We start from the raw sequence: 19817 nt of genomic DNA on the forward strand, positions 1-19817 counted from the left end.
ATGCGACGCCTGTATTCTATAGCAAAGGGAGATGCAACGAACCAACTTGAACCCTCACCGTGGTAACCAATGCTCAGTTTTTCACCCCTCCAGATATACGATGCAACTTTCAGTCTCAAAGGACAAAATATAGCTTGTCTGAATTTTAGGGATTTTTGAAGGGATGTTGAGAAAAGGGGTAGATGTGACGTCCACGCATCGTCTTTAGTTGATGTGATTTAATTTGTAAATGTAAAAATATACGGTTAAGTGTCGACGACTGCGAAGTTTTGCGAAAGGGTTAATGGGATCGAGTGATCTTTCAGTCGAATTTGACATTTATAAATCTTTAATAGACAGTAAATTTGAAAAATATCAAAAATCTGACACGGATCTATTTTTCTAAAGGCATTGTGAAATGTTAGGGAAATTATCCGGGTGTAGTTAAGTATGCATAGGTAGTTTCGTTATAAATAATAGTACAGGACACGTCATAGTTACTAAAAATACTACCATCAAAACTAGACTACATTACGGTGCTAGTGTTGCAACAGACGAAATTACAGCTACATAACAACCAGTTAAAATTGTCTGCATCGGTTCCGACGAGAAGTATATCATTCTTAACGACAGCTGCAGTACAATAAAACGATTTTTGATAATCAAAAATTCTAGATATCTGTTGTTTCGGTAAACATCGTTGAACTATTAATTATTACATTACATACGTATTGCATATTTCGTAAACACACAATTTTCGGGCGTATTTTCTGCAAATTGTTTATGCAGCCCAGATCGCTGAACTTTGAGAAACACGAAAATGTGTCGTTACTCGAGATTACTCGATTTTACGGTAAAATGTTTACCGGGAAATAGCAATGACAATCAACCGTAATGGCCTATTACGTAATTGAAGACCGAAAGACCTGGACGAACAGAAAGCTTTCATTTATGTACAGCGTACAGTCACCATTTCCTCACGCTGTTACCAAGAACGGAAGAGAACTTGCACACGTCACATATTACCGGGAACTTTGCTTCTCGGCCGTCACACACGCTGATACGTCACATCGCGATAGAGAAAAAGGAACGAATAAACCAGGCAATCGGGTACGACGTATCGTTGTATAATCAGTTTGCATAGGTGTAATAGGCATCGCGCGTATACAATTATTACGTAGAAGTTTTCACGGATGGAAATTCTCGATGCGGAAAACGTCATACAAAGAGTTACGTAAAATAACGCTGGTCGTTGAGATAATAGCGGAAGCACGTCTCTCGTGCAGAGAGCATCATACAATCTCGGGACTCTCTTAACAGATCCAATTAACTCCAATCTTGGATGCAAAGTGCAACGAGCGCCGTGCATGAAATACTTTTCGCAAATAAACGATAAACAGTTTTGCCCATTAACGTGCTTACGGTGGGCCACAAAAATTTTCTCGGTATTTCAATGAGGTTTTCAGAGAATTAAATTACAGTTAGAGTTACTAATTTTCCAAATGGTTTAGGTACAATATTTTATACGATAACATTTTGCTTTATTTATACCAAGTGGGAAGTAATTTCAGTACTAGTATTGCCTCGTTCTTTCTATCCAATTCTTTCTATTAAAAATCCTATTAAAAATCAGCCATTACCGAACTAAATGGAACTCGTGTTTGGATTTTTCCAACAATCCGATCGTTAATCATCGAGGAAGCGGAGAAGAGACCAGAGTTGTTAGCTCGCAAACATAGTTCAACGACGAGTTACGTGAAATTGCAGTGTACGTTACTTTCCATGCAAGATTGTTACGTGGATTTTCAACGAAAGCCATACGAGAGAAATTTCGATCGAAGGTATATCGATGAGAATTCAACTCGCGATTAGGTAAAAGCGACTCAAACGACACGCACCGTCGCGTCTACTATTAATTATTTTATGTAATGCACGGCGAAGCGATAAAAAATGTTAGGATATTATGAGTTACAACGGTCCATAAATAACGCTTATTTGACGATGAATGACCGTGTTAGATTCTTGTCTTCGTCGAATTAACCCGTGGTTACGTTCGATCTATCGCGATCTTTATTGTTCCGCTAGTTGAGAATAATTAACAGCTGCAAACAACACGTTGGAATATCGTGAATTGCCGCCACGAGCTTTCTAAATGCGCAAATCATAGGTAAATAAGACATAACTCAAAGTTATGGTAATAATTTGTAACAGTGGTTCTTAATCACCTTTTTTGTGTTCAAATGAAACTTACTTCCATCTATTTTGTTACAATTCGTACAACAGAAGCGTCATGTAAATTCATGTTCATTGATCTTAAATGGGAAAAACTGTTTCGTTGATTGCTCGAACCTACGTCGTCGCGACTGCGTTTCTCGTTAATTGCTTCCTCGCCCATTATCGCCCTAATTGGACATCGTCTTTCGCGAAGAGACGCGAAATACGCGCCTCTACATTCGAATATCAGTCGTTTAATGAGTTCACACGCCCGTATGTAATAACATGCGCACAAATTAAATTGAACCGGGGACAACCTAAAGCGACGCATCCCAAATGTTAATTAACAACCGAATCGACGGCGTACGAGAGGATCGTAAAAAGACGCGCAATATTCGCGTGTTTTCCTCGATATTTAACCGGCGTTTCCGTTCTTTTCCGCGGCGCGTGCTTCTACACGCGCGTCACATCGATAAAATAATTTCTGAAAATAGACTGGTTCGTCTTTTATGAAAATGAATACGTACGTCGTGAAAATCTTTGTATTTAAATTTCCATTTGAATACAAGGTATAGGAACATCCTATCAATCTCGAGGAAAAACTTTGTTATTGTATACTCCAGACTGTTGTTTACAACGGGAATCAGAATGATTGCACCACTATAAAACGAAATTCTAGCAACTGGTTTTCTCGACCTGCGCGTGCATAATCGCGAGGAAAGATATATCCTTGAACATGCGCACAACACGATTTGTTTAGGAAGCCCCTCATCGACATCATTAGACATGGGTAAATCCCAGCTGTCGATAAATGAATCATTAAAAATTATTACGCTCTATCATTTGCACTTCATGACTACAATATCTGGACAAGATTTCCCAGACGTCGTAACGATAGTCCTCGACAATTTGCATGTTACTGAGGGCGCGGGTGCAGGGATAACGTGCGAAAGAATGTAGAAACAAAAAATGTATCAATTACGCGTCAAGAAATTCTGATCTGTTTATCTCATAATTATGATGAAATATTAGTAAGTATTTCATCAGGCAAACGATGAATGGCATTGAGGTTAAATTAGTATACTCGCGATACAATAGAACTACATTGGAATCATTTGTAATGCAATCTCTTGCGGGAAAATTTCAGATAACGCGATTGTTTCAGGGGTTTTACTTCTAATAGATCTCCGAAAGATCTCATCTCCGGTCGATTCGTTCGTAGAAGAGTACACTGGGAATTTCCTTGTGGGATTGCGTTTAAGAATTAAAATAGAGGCCATCCCGCATTCAGGCCTGGGGGAAATACAAAGTGTAAAGCAATAACTTATTTATTGTCCTTTAATGTCTATTTTAATGGAATCTTTTCAAAAATATAAGCAAAGGTACAATTTTCTGTCGCTTTCAAGTAGTTAGTTAAAGATCGTTCTATGAAAATTGTTTAAAATTTTTCTGGGTACCATTTTGCTGACTGGGTTGGATAAAAATAGATTATACATAAGTCTTTTCCTGTATTTCACTACAATTCCTTCGAATATCTTTGTAATTTTCAAGGTTTCTGGCCACTCCATGTGAGGAATTAGGAAGTTTATTCCACGATACAGGTGTCTATTAAATCGTTAATGCCTTGAAGTGTCCATGATTAATCAGCAAACAGATGTACTACCGAGTAAATAAATTATAATCAACTAAGATAAAAGCATGAGAAATCACGACTTCTAAAATTCCATCTCGTAGTTTTTCAACAAGTATTTATATTACTCCAATATATTTAAGAACTGATCGTTGTATTCTAATATTTCTTTTGCAGCATTACCATTTCTACATCGAGATGCATAATATCTTTTTAAAAAATCCTGAATCTTTATAAATTATACATAATTGAAAAACTGTTGTTTAATACAATCTCTCGCGACTGCAAAGGAAAGCCTTGAGAACTTACGACAATAGTCACCTCGCAGTCCAAAACAAAACGTTTATTGTATGTTACTGCGTATGTTTCTTGCCTTAAAGAGATTACTATTATAAGGAAAACCGCGTGCAATTATTAGAAACGTGATTCATTCATTGGTCGTTGATTTTCCGTCACGTGAAAATTGTAAAAGCGAATCAAATATTTGCTCTTTATTCTCGCGTAAAGTTTCTATTTTCTTTGCGAATGGCCTACTTTTTACGGACTTCCTGGCCGACTATAATGCGTAAACAATCGCGTGGTTTCGCAATTCAACGGAAATGTCGCAAAGTAACCGATATTGATTGTGTCTTGATTGTCGCAATAATTATATCTCGACGAACGGACGTCAGAATCGTTTATTCGATTTGTTCGAAGCCGAAGATAAAAGACTTTTTGTTTCTCAATCCTTTCGCTCGTTTTGTGTTAAATTTAATACATCGAACGCCACGTGCTCCACAATCGATTGGCGAACAATATTGCTTATCATTTTACGGTTTCGTTCGTTTCGTAATATGCTACAAAGACGACTAAATTAATACGATCAGTAATGAATAGTGATTTGTAATAAATTTCCATTCCTGTTTCTCGTGGAAACGATTTCTAAATATTTCGGGATTCCCGAAAATAAGTTTTTGTAATCTCGAGGACTTTAATAAAACATATACAATATTAGACACATGTCTAATAAATTAATACATTCCGATTATACAACCAGCTCATCCGTTTATTCTTAGTTTTTTTACATTTTTTAAAATTAGTTCGAAATATGACACGTGTAATGACTACTTCCGAATATGTAAAAGTTGATAATATTATTCGTGAAGAAGAATTAAATTTCGAAACGAGCTTAAATTAGCAGTTGGAAGAATGAATTCGTTAATGCTCAATGTCAAATAAAAAAAAAATGAAAAAAAAATGAGAACGGTTTTTGATTAAGGAAATAAATATTTATGAGGTAGCAGGCAAAATAACTTCGAAAAATAAAACTGACGTTAACAAGGCACAAAAGAATTTTTCCACTTCTAGCGTGTGTCTAAATGTATTTCGAACTCTCGGTAATAATAACAAACAAAAAGTATCTGAAACTGTGATCTAATGGAAGAATGAGATAATATAGCGTGATTAGTATCATATAACACGAGTTGCATAATGGAATGTGATATTTTCCAGCGAGGAAAAGTTTAATCTGGATGGATCAGATGTTTTCAAATATTACCAGCAAGATGTAAACAAAAAGAAAGACGTTTGTAGGAACAGACATTTCTGTGGTGAAAGTGTGGATGATATGTGCTGAATTTTGTTAGAATAAAAAGACACGATCTGTTGTGTAACACATAAAATAAATTCTGAAAGGTACACAGAAACGCTAGTAGACGTAATAATTCCTTTCCTGGAAGATTCTAAAATAGAAAACTGTATTTTTTAACAGAATAATGCAACGGTTCACGGTTCACGTTTTACTAAAAAATAGTTTCGTCAATAGGAAGTAACGTTGATAGAGCGGTCTGCACATTCTTCTGGCGTGAATTCGATTGAAAACCCATCGGGGATTCCGGTCAGAAAAATTTGCGGAAACAACAAGCAGCGTAATAACATTCCAGATCTTAAAAATGCGGTAAAACAAGCTTGGACGGAAATTTACACTCCAACTTTGCAAACACTAATTTGCGGTACGTCAAACCGCACGTTCGAAATTATCCGTAATTAACGATTCGAATACTACTCGTAAATACTTATTAATATTTCAATAAAGTACAAAAAATGGTGTCAATTACTCGATGTCAGTATTTTCAGAAAAATACTTCCGAAAAAGATATTTCAGGTGAAAACGTCGAGAACATTTCAAAGTTATTAATTACATTCTACGCTGGACGACATATTTTTTAAAATATTTGATCTACACTTATTACAAGTTTAAAACAAAATGCCAATAATTAAGGAATAATAGAGTGTCGTTCAAGATTACAATTTCGAACATTTAAAATGGCATTAATTATACAAGGATGCAAATTTCTGAACTTTTACGTCATTCTCTTGAATTAATATATTTTGTTTGTTGTAACTGTTATTTAGTATCCTCGGATGGTCTTGAACTGTAGGCCACTATATTCGTCTTATATTTAGAACAAAATTAATGAACATGAAATGTCTTTGGCACTTTAACCTAGAATGAAATGAAGGCCACCACATTATATCCCCCACTCCCTTATTTTTAATTATTTTTTTCCTCTTAATTTATGGAGAAAGTATTGTAAAAATTTTCATGAACCGTACATTTGATTTTTAAGGACAGTCGAAAACGTCGTGCTACTTTTGTGCAGATGGTGTGAAACGTACATACATGCACTAAGTAAATTAATAAAGAGTGTCCATAGAATCAGCAATTAGGAGTTAAAGTAATCTGACAGTCGTGACGACGGAAATATTACTGATCGTTGGGGCGTTAAATAAAGGATATCCTCAAAGATGTCTTGCATAAGTAATGAAAAGCTTCGTGCCTAAATAGGACAGTTTACGTAAGACGAAGAAATTGCACGTACAGAATATTAACGGGATTCGTAACTAATTTCAAGAAGCACATTGTATCATAATATTGGTAAAAGTTTAATTGGCGTCGATGTTACGTAATATTTATTATTTGCAACGAGTGTGACGCGATGTAAGAGATATAAATTATTTTCTTCGTTAAATAGCAAATAATATACTGTAATGAATGTTATATAATTATTACGAATATTGTTATGTAATCATATCGTTCTTAAAGAGTATATTACCGATTATGTAAATCTAAACAGACCAGCAGTTGTTGGTTCTCGGCCATACAAGTGCAAGGACGTGCCATATTAATCTAGTAAATTATTATATCCATATCAGCTCTTAACGCTTCCTGTATGTCGCAAGACACAAACGACACGAAACTAAAACAAACAATGGAATTTTGGGGACCTCATTGATACTTAATTTTTCTAATCGCTATGAATTATTTCGTGAGTCTATTTTCTCCAAACCGAATTCAATAGAATTCATCGATTAATAATTTCTGGATCAAAGGATTTATAGCTGTTGAACTCTCAAAGTTAGAAAGTGTTGTATCCTGTAGTCTGTATTAAGAAGTCAACGACCCAGTAGCCAGGGCCACAAAATTGATCGAACAAGGAACCGAATGAAATATCTAGACATTCTTCAAGGATGCTGAAAACGATTAATAATTCCGAGCTAGGTTGTTAGTCGATCGTAAAATTAATAGCCTTAAATAACATCTTCCGCTTATCCTTGCGAATTAAGAGACTGTTTGATTCAGTTTTATATCTATTCCGTCATCACGACAAAAAAACTTAAAATCTATCTCTAAAATTCATCGATAGCATCTATTCATCGTGTATAGTATATCCGACATGAGCAACGATTTCGTAACCTATTCGATATACAGAAAGATTGTTCGATTTGTAGAGGAACGTAGAATTCGACTTGGAATTTTATGAGATTGCTTCAGAGATTTCGATATCAACTTTATTCGTATAGATGTTATCAAATATTTTTATCAAAACTATCATGTTGAATCAGTCATTAATCAAATAAATCCACGATTATTTGCAACTTACACAAAGTAGACTGACTTACAGAATTTTAAAGAAGTCGAAGAAGTTTCTATTGAAAAATTCTCTCAAAAACAATAATTATATCTAATGATGACTATAAGTTATTGTATTATGCGATCCATTTTATGACCAGATTATGTCACCCAATAAAATGTAGATATTAACAGACAGAAAGATTGCTCGAGGCATGAATTTTGAACAGCAGGGCTAATCAAAACCAACGTTGTAAAGTCACTTTTACTCTGCACAAGAACAGTCCTTTTCAGTCCACATAATGTACGACCACGTAAAAGGGATATTGCGACAACTGGAAAAATTTGACTTGGAAAGCATGATTCATACAGAACGTTTCCCAAACGTTGCGTTAACCGACTATGTATCATCTTAGAACTTTACGACGGTAGTTATTTATAGACAAAAAATAATAAAATCATCAACCACAAGGGTATTGTCCAGAATTAAGGTTCACAGAATATGAAAATTTAGAGGTAGTTAATTTATAAATAGTAATAAATAGTAAATTCATTTCTCGTTGTCGTCAAGTCGTTGACTGAATAGGGCATCGTCCCGCATAACTGCATGTATGTATGCAAATTGTCGCATACCATTTTCCAGAAATATAAAAGAAAGTTCCTATCACTTATGACTAGACTGCGGATGTTTATACACGGTAAGATATGCTAAGAACATATGACATTTCTGCATGTACAATATGCATATATGCACGGCAAACATGCAAAATGTGCAAGTAATATGTACGACATACATTTACCTTATCCTACACCGTGCATTATTTGAATCGTAACGTTTCATTGAACGTGTACAAATATTTTATTCAATTTAGCGTAATGTTAAATTCATGAAGTCCTCAAAACATACAGGGTGTTCGGCCACCCCTGGGAAAAATTTTAATGAGAGATTCTAGAGGCCAAAATAAGACGAAAATCAAGAATACCAATTTGTTGATTGAAGCTTCGTTAAAAAGTTATTGACAAAATTATTAATAAAATTTGTCTACCTATACGAATTTTTTTCTCGAAACTGCGTAGGATTTCGAGGGTATATCTATTCACCAAAAATGATTGTAATTGACTCCCACAGCTGAAAATAATTTTTTTAGAACAATTTGAAATTTTTTTTTTCGCCGAAAAATTTAGGCACCTACCCCCTGTCGATTTTTCTTGAAAATTTGTTTTTGATTTGTGATAAATTTGTTTGACGCTGTACGGAAATGTTGTCTAATACTTTTTTGTAGGTATCCATGAGCTCTACTTCCAGACTAAATTTCATTAAGATAGGTTCACTATTGCAGAAGTTATGATCGTTTGAAAATTGTCGCGTCATAATTTGAACAAAGTATCGAGGATATCCCCCTAGACAAGAGGGACTAGCGTGTCAGTCAACATGTTAAGAAAGAAACACGTACGATAAAAGCTGTTAACTATTCTACTCTGACTCGACTTAAGTATTCGTCCACGTTGATTGATAAAAATAGTTCAGTTTACGCGAAACCGTGTTGAAGACGACTTTTGGTCTTTTCGAGGGAAATATCCCAGCCTACGTGGGGGATGTTTGATTTCCCTCATGTATAAGGGCGAATAAAGGGTCGCGGGACATATTAAAAGGCAGCGAAGCGCGCTGCACACGAGCATTCCGCTCTTTTCCGCTCCCGCGTCGCGACGTCTCCTCTCGACGCGTCGTTACGTGCCCGGTTATGCCACTGACTCACGGTGTATTCCACCGGCCGAGTAATATTAGAACGTGCCAGAAGAGTTGACTTGCACGTACCTCGGGGTCACTCTTCCTCCGTTCCCGCTTTTTTCTCTTGCTTCGCACGACACAGACGGATTAATTGCAACGGAGAAAGAAAAGGGCGCGTGCACGCGCGGCAAGAGCTAAGCACGGACCAAGGTGAAAGTATGTTGAGTAACGGCCGAGAACAAAGACAATTCTATTTCTGCGAATGCGAAGCAAGAAAGGATGCTTGTACGGTAACTTTCCGGTACTCTTTCCACTGTTCTCGAGACCGTTACTGACTTAGTTTACACCGTAACCATTTTTCACGCGACGGCTAGGACAGTCCGCGTCGAGCGTTTAAGGGCGGAGCCCGGCATTCGCTTCATTTACACCACCGAGACAAAAAATATTTTTACATCACTATAAAAAAGGAAACTTATCAACCCCTTGCCTTGCGATCCAATCCCTAGCAACTTATTCGGATCGAATGTTAATGTTTTGGAGGGCGTAACTCGTTATTTTCGCTCGAAAGGTTAATGGCGAAGAAGAGTCCTTGAAGATACGTTGGAATAGCTCCAAAGAATATCTGATTTGACATGAAATGACACGAATACGACTGTCATCCTTGAACAATACGGCAACAGCTGCAACTGGGCCAAAATGACCCCGCATCCGCCGCGCGAGGGTTGAAAGTCGTCGAATTCGTCGTACGACCCAGTAAATGTAACCGGATCGCTATCATAAATTTTCAATAAGAGTGAATACCAAATGTATGTTGATGCGGTACAAGAAAAGGGATGACGATGATGCACCTTATTTCGTCTTCCAGCGTGAAGAATTTATGGCAGAATTCTTTCTCGTACAAACCGCGTAGCCAAAGTTGTGAAACTTAACCGCAGAACGAGCTTTCCGAGAATTCCGATACCGCTTGTCGAGAATTACAATAACCTGCTTTGTCAGTCAACTACTCTCAGCGTGCAGTCAGCTTGGTGACGCGCAGAAAAAAAAAAGGAGGACAATGAAAAGTCGTTGGCCCGTCGAATGCATCGAGAAACATTCGGGAACAAACGTCTCGACGCGAGTGACTGAATATTTAAATTTTTAAAAAATACAACCAAGTGTCCAAATGCTCGAAAAAAGCTAAAGTCGACAAGACTTCATCATCACTGGTGTATACTTTATAATCAATATTTATTAAATTATTATCTACTCTATACCAGTTACATAATCGACGCATTACGGCATGTTTCCCGTGTAATTGATACTTGCAAAATCAATGCATTTATGTGCTGTTACTTAATTTAATTTACATAAGCACACTGTGTCCCGTTCGTACAAAACTTAAAAGAAATTAACGATTACACTATATTCTTGCAACCTGCCCTGACTAAATTCGTGTACACATCTCTAGTAGAAATGTGATTGTATTTAGATATGATAGCTGAAACTAGAGCCCTATTGCCTACAGTCTTTCGAATGTGACGATGAAAATGCCTTGAGATTTCTAGAATTCGACGGGACAGGGTCAACATGAATTTCGGTGCCATTAATTCGTATAATGAAGCTAAGATACACGAGAGATTGAGTATCCAATGTCAAGGTACCGGACGAAACCTTCCAACAAGTCGATTATCGAACGTCAGGGTCGTAAAGGAGGTTAGGTAGTTCGGTTTGACTTGTTTATGCCATACCCGGGGAACAAGAAGCACGGAACACCGACGCAGAGTCTTATCGATTTCCAAGCAGCTTCAGAAGCTACCAGACTTTATGTAACACGACCAAATGGAAATTAACAGCACCATGAAAGGAATTACCGCGACCAAAGTACATTTGAAAACTGATTATTTTACGCGATAACTGTTTCAACGATTATATAATATAATGAAAAAATTTGATCCCAAGAATCAATGATGGATAAAAACACCGGCGATTAGGGAAGATTTTATTCGTGAAAACTCTAATTTGTACTCAAAGAGAGACGTGAACTTTCGAGTATATACAGTAAAGCCTCGATCATGAAACCTCATTCATCGCATGATATCGACAAGTAGAGGGGATGATCGCTAAGCAACAAGTAAAGTTCGAGGCACTACACATGGAGTATAAGTAGTGACTATAAGCTCTACCAGGCTACTTAATGGATTAGTTATCTAAAATAATCCAGGTTCTATTGTATAAACATTAATATACAAGGTACACCTAAAATACACAGCCAAACTTTAAGCATATACAATAGAACGTCGATTATCCGAACTTATATCGAGCGAAATTTGTGTAACACTATATCGCCCTGGGGTTTTTATACAAACATATTTTTGACAGTACTGAACTAATACGCGAAAATTAAAAATGTTAGTAAATTCAAATTAGTTTTAAAAAGTGTCGATTTGCACAAAGAAAATAGTTGCAAAGAGACACTTCGTTTTTTGCAATGTCTATTTTTGTATTATCAGGTCTCATGTATCGCCTACTGCTAATTTTATACTTTTCCGGTTTGATTATTGCCTTGATCAATGAGCTTGTTTTGAAATTCTAATATCTGTGAATGACTATTTTTCATTCTGGTAACGTTGACTTCCCAATACTACACACGCATATTCTCTAGCTAAACTTGAGTCTATTTCGTTTCCCTTTAAACATTTATTAATATTTAACGGTTACTCCAATTCCAACACTACGCTTGTACTATCGTTACTCATACTGTACATGAATGTAATACTTGCGAGACGCTAAACTAGGACACTAGTATGGCTGACACATTACATCGTGCAAGTTAGTCAAATTGTGTACGTATGTCGGATATTGATTTCAAAACATAAACAGTTTTAACGCAAGGCTTATGCTACTACGGATATACGTCTCATATCGTGTTCGAATAATCGTTGCAATAACAAATAAATATTAAAAAGATACAGGTCCGTAAATGCCTTTCCAAGTTACAGACCTTGAACGTTGTACATCGATGCAACGATTCTCAAATAAATATATAAACTGTGAATAGTTACAGTTAAACATCGAACGAGGTTAATTAATAGTAGGTTTAAGTATATCGCAAGTAGAATGAAAACTTGGTTAAACAACATTCTAAACCACTTTTTGAGACCAAAGAAAGTGTGCGATTAAGAAAATCATACGATAAAAAAATTAGTTACCATTTTCACACTTTCACGATTAGTTACTATATTTCCTACTAATCAACGCACGATTTGTATATTTTTCTGTGAGCATAACGTGTAGAGAAAGGAAGAATGTAGCACTTAATTGCGAACTACGTATAATTCATGTTTAATTTACGCAACGCGAAAAAATGCGATATACATGGTTACATGAATCATACGTTCGTTCGTGTTCTACGCCTTAAGTTATACTTTAATAACCCGAAAAAAATTTCAAATAAGAATCTAAATATTTCTTATACGTGGAACTGAGAAGTAATAAACAATCGTCAACCAATTAATTCTGCTGAACTAACGATGAATTAACGTTTCGGATAATAAATGGAATTGATACTATCTGCAAAATATCTTAAGGTACAGCAATATTGCGGATTCATAAACTGCATCTCGATAATCGCACGAACGATGAACTTTATACAAAAAGTCGTATACACGTTATCATCAACGTCTGTTTGATTAGATAAGACGCGTATCATGGTTGAATAAAGAAATCCAACGAAACGAAGAGCGCTAAGAATGAAATTTGTGCAGCATTACAGTTGCTTCTGCGAGGAAATCTGGATCGCTAACCTGTCCAAAAATAAGATTTTTCAATGGTCCAGGCAACACCGAAGCGTTGAAATATTTCCAAGATGAAAGGGCGATGCAATCTGCTTACATTCGGATGCATTTAATAATTTCCTCGAAATATATCTCTTCATCGAAACGGTGAAAAACTCGTAATAAAATATGAGATGAAGAGGAAAAGAATGTTGCGCCCTTCTCGGAGTTATTTCGGTAATTGGGACGTTAGGTGTCATACGTGTGCACAATCCTAACCTAGATTTCACACTTCTTGATCGCCTTCGTGGATATCCGTGTGGGCATGAAATGAACGTGTTTCGAAAGCCGTGCTGAACACGCAAAGAACAGAACCTTGCAGCGGGAATACCTTGACTAACAATAAGTGTATACTGTCACAGAGATGTTAACCCATATCTCCAGTACCATTTTCGAATCGCATAAATTTCGTCGATTCGTAAAAAGGAACACGATACGAATCCCATTTTCCTGCACATTCGAACTGTGAGTTTGAAGTTGTGTAAAATCTGCATTAGCACCATTTCTCCCCGAGCTATCTTAAAATCGAAATGAAGGAAACCGTTCAGAGAGATCGCGACGCTGCATCTGCTCTTTTTACTAATATTTCATATATCCAGTGTCGACATGTACATACTGCTCGAGAGCCAACGTCGGTCAAGAGGTCTCCGTGAAATCAAGATCGTGAGTGGAACAAATTGGTGTCAGCCTTGAATCGTAAGAATTGGAGTTATGCAATTACACGTAGACGCGGAAAACCGTCTCGAACGAGCTAGTTCGACAACTCCGACGTGTTGCATAATAATTACATATTGCGCCGATACTAGTGCATTTACACCGAATGTAGATTACGCGACATCGAATTTCCTCTCTTAATAAGCGACCGTGTGCCGCGTTAATGCGATTACAGCGGATCAGCATGATTTTCATGGACAGAAACGTGCTAAAAAATGACTGAAAAACTACGTTTCCTTTTTGTTCGCTGAATGCGACGAAGCACGTGTTATCGAGCCTGTTCGTGGAATTACGTAGGACGTTTCGAATGATTTATCGCGATCAAATAGAGTCGAGACGCGTTTATTCAATGGACCGCGACGACTAGTTAGTAACGTTAATTCTGCGTTGTATTTGCGGAAATATATTGAACTTGACGAAAAAGCTTACTAGGGGTCCATTGGTGAATTTTATTCTCAAGAGTTAACCCTGAAGACGACATAGAATATCCTTACTGTCTATCCTCTTATAATGCAGTCAACCACCTTACATGGTACCTGTGCAACACGGTTCGAGAATTGCGGGAATCCCCACTATAACGCGGCATTCTTACAACACGAATTCATTCAAACGCGGTTAAACGATTGAGGAATTCTCTGAACAACACGGCACGTTTTGTGAAAACAAGATACTACAAGTGGCTATTATTGCAGCATCCGAGGTATAAACATAATAAAACATGATTTCATTAGAATCCTCGAACTTCGTTAACGCATAAATTTGATTTTTGATTAAGGGGATAATAATTGGGTTTTTCGTTCCATTTGATTCCCTATTCGATAATTAACGTTTCACTGCTAATTTACGAGATTTTTCATTGTTATCCTACAAAACGCGTAATCGTTAAATAGCACTTACTTAATTGATTTAATCTGTCGTCATTCCTGGCGGTTTAATTCAACGAATTTAATTATCTCGGGGTAACATCATCCAGTCGCAAATAATCGGCAGTTGGAAACTTTCCTTCGCAGCGACGTTATGAAAACTCGAGAATCGTCGAGGAAAATATAAAATCCAACAAAACACGACGTAGTAGCGAAGTAACTTAAAAACGTGTTTCGCACGCATGATGCTACACGTGTCGCGTTTGTTTCGTTCGTGGAAAACTTTCGTCAGTAATCTATCGAGTTATAAACACTGAAATAATTATCAAACGTCATTATATATACCCCCGAAATCCTACCCACTTCCCAGAAAAAAATTCGATTAAGTGCTGAAAGTTTTGGGTGAAAAAAAAGACTTTCGAATCGTCTTGGAAAAATTATTTTCGGTTGCAGAGGTCAATTACAATAATTTTTGATGAATAGACCTACCTCCGAAATACTACCCCCTTTCTAGAAAAAAATTCAGTACGGGCGGAACTTTAAACGTTAAAAACTTTTCAACGAAACCTTCATCAACAAATTGGTATTTTTATTCCCCATTGAAATTTTTGCCAGGGGTGGCCGAACACCCTGTATGTATGTACAATTTGTCAGATTCTACCAATGTTGAGAAAAATAAATCTGATTACTTTTACCATGAATACTTCTATAAAGTAAGTGCATCATAATTACACTTAATTGTATAGCAATTATACAATTTTACGATTTATGTGTATTCAATGATAATCGTATGATAATTACTGGCTAAGTAGAATCTAATTTTAGTAGAATTATTCTGTAATTGTGGCTGAAAGTAATGAAATTTTTCACCCAATGGATTCCACGCTTTTCAATAGAATTACTTTAACGAAAATTCCACCGCGAATAAAATGTTCTACTTAAATGCTATCGCAAGAACTGAACGCTGCAGCTGATATTTTAGCCATTAACGTATTAAGAACAAACATTATTGTCCATTGTATTATACTATATTGATCGTCGGCTACAAGCCAGATCGAATGAGTTTGTCAACGTGAGCCTGAGAACAATGTAGGCGTCACGTTAACGCTTGCGCTATAACAACGTTGGTTTGCCAAGTACCATATTAGCGTCGCTAAATTATACACAAAATAGAACATACTTCAATTATCAGCTTGATCAATATACTGACATTGACCCCCAGCATTTAATTACTATTTTGACACGGAACAACGTAACCGCAGGCCTTCGCAAAATATTGCGTTATGTGACTAATCGATCGTGCAATAGAATACACCGCAAACACTGAAATTTTCCAACATAACGAAAACAAGATTATTGGCATTTAAACAGGATCTGATTAAACAATTATCTACTTAAAGAAGTTTATCAGCCAGAACATAGGTTTGAATACTATGACACATCAACCAGTGTCGTAACTAGAATTTGTGTCATCCGAATACACATAAAAAACTATTAAATAAAAGGATAAAACGAGGTATTCTTATACTTACCGCAAAAATAAAGGAATTGGGATATTATGTTTACTTTTGAAGTGAAAGAATTAGAATTTCTACAAAGGAGTTATGACGATATATTAATGATAAAAATATCACGATGTTAATCGTGTCTTCGCTATTGTCTAAAATTTATGAGATATACGTCCTTTTTCCAGGGCACTACTCGCTTATTGGAATCGCAATCTCATTCTATAACCTACGCCAAAGAGTAGAATGTGTAATGCAATCTATAAATAAATCTCCTGTGCCTATACAACCGCCACTCTACCGTGACTTTCTATTTTGAAATCGTAATTTTTCCCTAGTTATCCACGTTGATGGAACAGCCGATATTTCTATTCAAGGAAAATTGTCGCAAGTGACTTTTGATATCAACCAACGTGCGCAATCGCAGCGAGTCTATCTCGTTCCCTCCGCCCCCTTTCTTTCTTATGTTTCGTGCACCATGGTGGAGCAGACACATGCAGATACACGAGCATAAAGGCACATACGTACGGAAAGCTAACCACGCTGACTTCCCATTAGCGTCTATGGACGTTCCGATCTCTAAATATAACTGCTGTTTGCCGTGGCTATTTCCTACTCGAGATAAACGCGAGCCAAGGGAGTGGAAACTCGCTTCCCTTCGCTGCAATAAGTTCGAAAAGACGGGACGAACGAATTTTTTCGTTATCGCGTTAAGTGTCGACGACAGGTTCGACGGCAACTAAGATGACGACGCCATAGATCATGTATACACGACAGAGGGCTATGCGGGTTCAAAGTTTCATAACGCGAATACGCGAAATGTCATTAAAATGACATGCGGCTATGTCGAGTAAATCTGGACGACCGTAAGTAAATAAAAAAAAAGACACTTGACGCAGTGGTTCATTTTAGAAACGCGAATTTTTAAACGTTTTTATTATGCAATTAACACGCAGAAATTAGTTTCTTGTCTTTGTTAAAATCATTGGATTGAAAATTATTTATAACTCGACACGTATGTACCATAATGTTGCTTTCATGACAGTTTTGAGATATCGAATGGCTTGGTTTACTGCGTAGGTGACAGTTATTAATAAAACCAGACGTGACGCTAAATAGCTATATTCATTGCGTATTAAGATAGGGTTGATTACAGTACATTCGTAGTACGAATGAAGATGGTAAACCATCTTGTGAAAACATATCAGACGTTTCGATATTGATGTTAAGTTTGACGAAATTTTCTCTGGAAAATTTCTGAAAAGAGATCATAAAGTATACTTTCGTAAATCTTTATATAGAAACGACAAAGTACGGAAAACTTCGGATAATTAAAAGGACTTAAAATTTGGTTAACCCCTTTGCAGGCAAATAGTAAGACACAATGGGACAGTTTTTTAACAAACATATTTAACGAACTGTGATACACATACGTATTTAAAAAACCAGTTCTTCATTTGTGGCGTTGTGTTTATCGAGAATTTTTTGACTCGATTCAAAAACAGTAACAGTACGTTTTCTGGTATATCAAGACCGTCTACAAAGGGTTAAAACACAACAATTTTAATTTTATCCTGCTGATTGTAAAATGGACGTAACTGAATACATTTTTATAGAAATACCTAATCTTCCTTTTGTAAATCAAATCGTGGCCTTAAGAAAACGTTCGTAAAATGTAAAAGTAGAAATGTTTTGTACAATATACTAATATCGAAAGTTTTTATAACCTCAAATTTTTACCGAATACAGTGCAGTATATATCTATGCTGCACACTATCGGAATTCGATATACGAGTTACTAAGCGCGAGAACAGCCAGCATTGATCATACTGTTACAAATGTTGATGTTTAATCGTACCAATTAACGATAAATCAATAACCGGTAAAATGTTGCCTCTGTCAGTTACTAAACTTGTATGCACATTCTTGTAACATGGTCGAGTTTATTTATAGCCGCAAATGTACCGAGAATTAGTGATAGTTTTACGAAATCTAGACAAAAAAACATTGAATCGGAAACCGTGACTGGTTACACCGTCGCGACAGACTCCGCGTCGAGAAGAAAATCTCGTAAAAACTCACCTTCAAGCATTTCAGCTTGCCGTCCCTTGCAGCGTTGTACACCATGTTTTTAAAATCCATTTTCACATGCCACGATCCCGTGAAACACGGCGACACTGTCCGACCCTCGTGTGTTGTAGGTTCTCCAGATTCACGGTTGGCGTACCCCTTTGTCCGTAAGCACGGGCGAACGCGTTGAGTTACTAGTCAGTTCTCTCGTCGTCCTTCACCCGCAACCTCTGTATCACTATTGCGAGGACGACGACTTGTCTTGTGGAGTAGATACCAAAGACGTCCGAAAAAACGTCCGAAAGATCAACCGATACCGTTAATGTTTTTCGCTTCCCTCGAGGAACAGTTTACAGTTAGATACACGCGTATGCATGAAATACAAACACCGACCAATTCTTATCTTCGAGCGTCTTGTTTCGGTAGTTTTGCGAACACACGTCTCGCCCGGTCATCAGATGGCGATACCTGTACTTTCGGTTCGACAGTCCGTCAACAACTGAGCTCGCGTCGCCAGCTACGTGTGGGATCAATCGTGTTAGTGCCAGCTGTTCGCTGTTTCTCTCTTTCTCGCTCTTTGACGTTGCACTTTCGTAAACACGTTTTATCTTAATCGCGTCCAGAATTGCCTGCCGTCAGAGTATGCGAAATACGTGATGCTTGATTTTTCCAACAGTTTGACGGCGCTTGTTACTGTCATTAAACGTTTCCAAAGGGGCAACGGGGATTTTGTTGTCTTCGTCGTACTTGCTGCCTGCACACAGATTTGTTCATGCGTTGCATGGCGTCATATTCGTATGCGTGCCGATAGAGTGCAGCACGATACTAGCTTAAAAGAGCGTTGATAAAGAAGAGTCACTTATAGGTCGAATATTACTTGTGGCAGAAAACTATATTTTCACGATTATTATTATTATTTTTTAAAAATAAAGTCACGTATTTCTTTAAGTCGAAACGAAGACAATAAAGAAGAAATTGCTAGAATGCACTTCTGTTTTTTATAGAAGTACAGTAATACTGAACTCTCCCCCCCCCCCCCCCTTTATTAGCTGCTAAATCGAGGTTTCGCTGTAAACAAATTTTATTAATAACCGATAATATACCAACTTCAATGACCATTGATCAATAGAGTATATAACCTATATGTATACACAAAATCTATACAAAAGCAACATTTCAAGATATACATGTATATTCATTGCGAGAATAATTTCTATACGATATGCTATTTCCGCCAACGAGGGAATTAAAATCAAATTGTACACGCCACAAGTAAATTTACCAATATCCTATTTGTTTAACTATACAGTCATATTTACATACCTGAATTATAATACAACGCCTATAAACGTTCTAAAAGGTCACAAAGCCACAACGGTGACATTAAAACTTATTATCAATAAATATAT

General features: G+C 36.8%; 1 protein-coding gene across 2 annotated transcripts in view; it reads right to left on the reverse strand.

Moving 5' to 3' along the window:
• Positions 1-18923, reverse strand: part of LOC143351949 (protein fem-1 homolog C) — a 32933-nt gene extending 14010 nt beyond the window's left edge. Inside the window, exon 1 of one of the 2 annotated variants that reach the window (XM_076784069.1) lies at positions 18421-18923. In XM_076784069.1, the coding sequence (XP_076640184.1) occupies positions 18421-18430 (10 nt within the window). In that variant the 5' untranslated portion in view covers positions 18431-18923. The remainder of the gene's footprint in view (positions 1-18420) is intronic. The other variant, XM_076784079.1, reaches the window with a different exon arrangement.
• Between the last annotated feature and the right edge of the window lie 894 nt (positions 18924-19817).

The sequence above is a fragment of the Colletes latitarsis genome, chromosome 1 (genome assembly GCF_051014445.1).
Source record: "Colletes latitarsis isolate SP2378_abdomen chromosome 1, iyColLati1, whole genome shotgun sequence".
Lineage (NCBI taxonomy): Eukaryota > Metazoa > Arthropoda > Insecta > Hymenoptera > Colletidae > Colletes > Colletes latitarsis.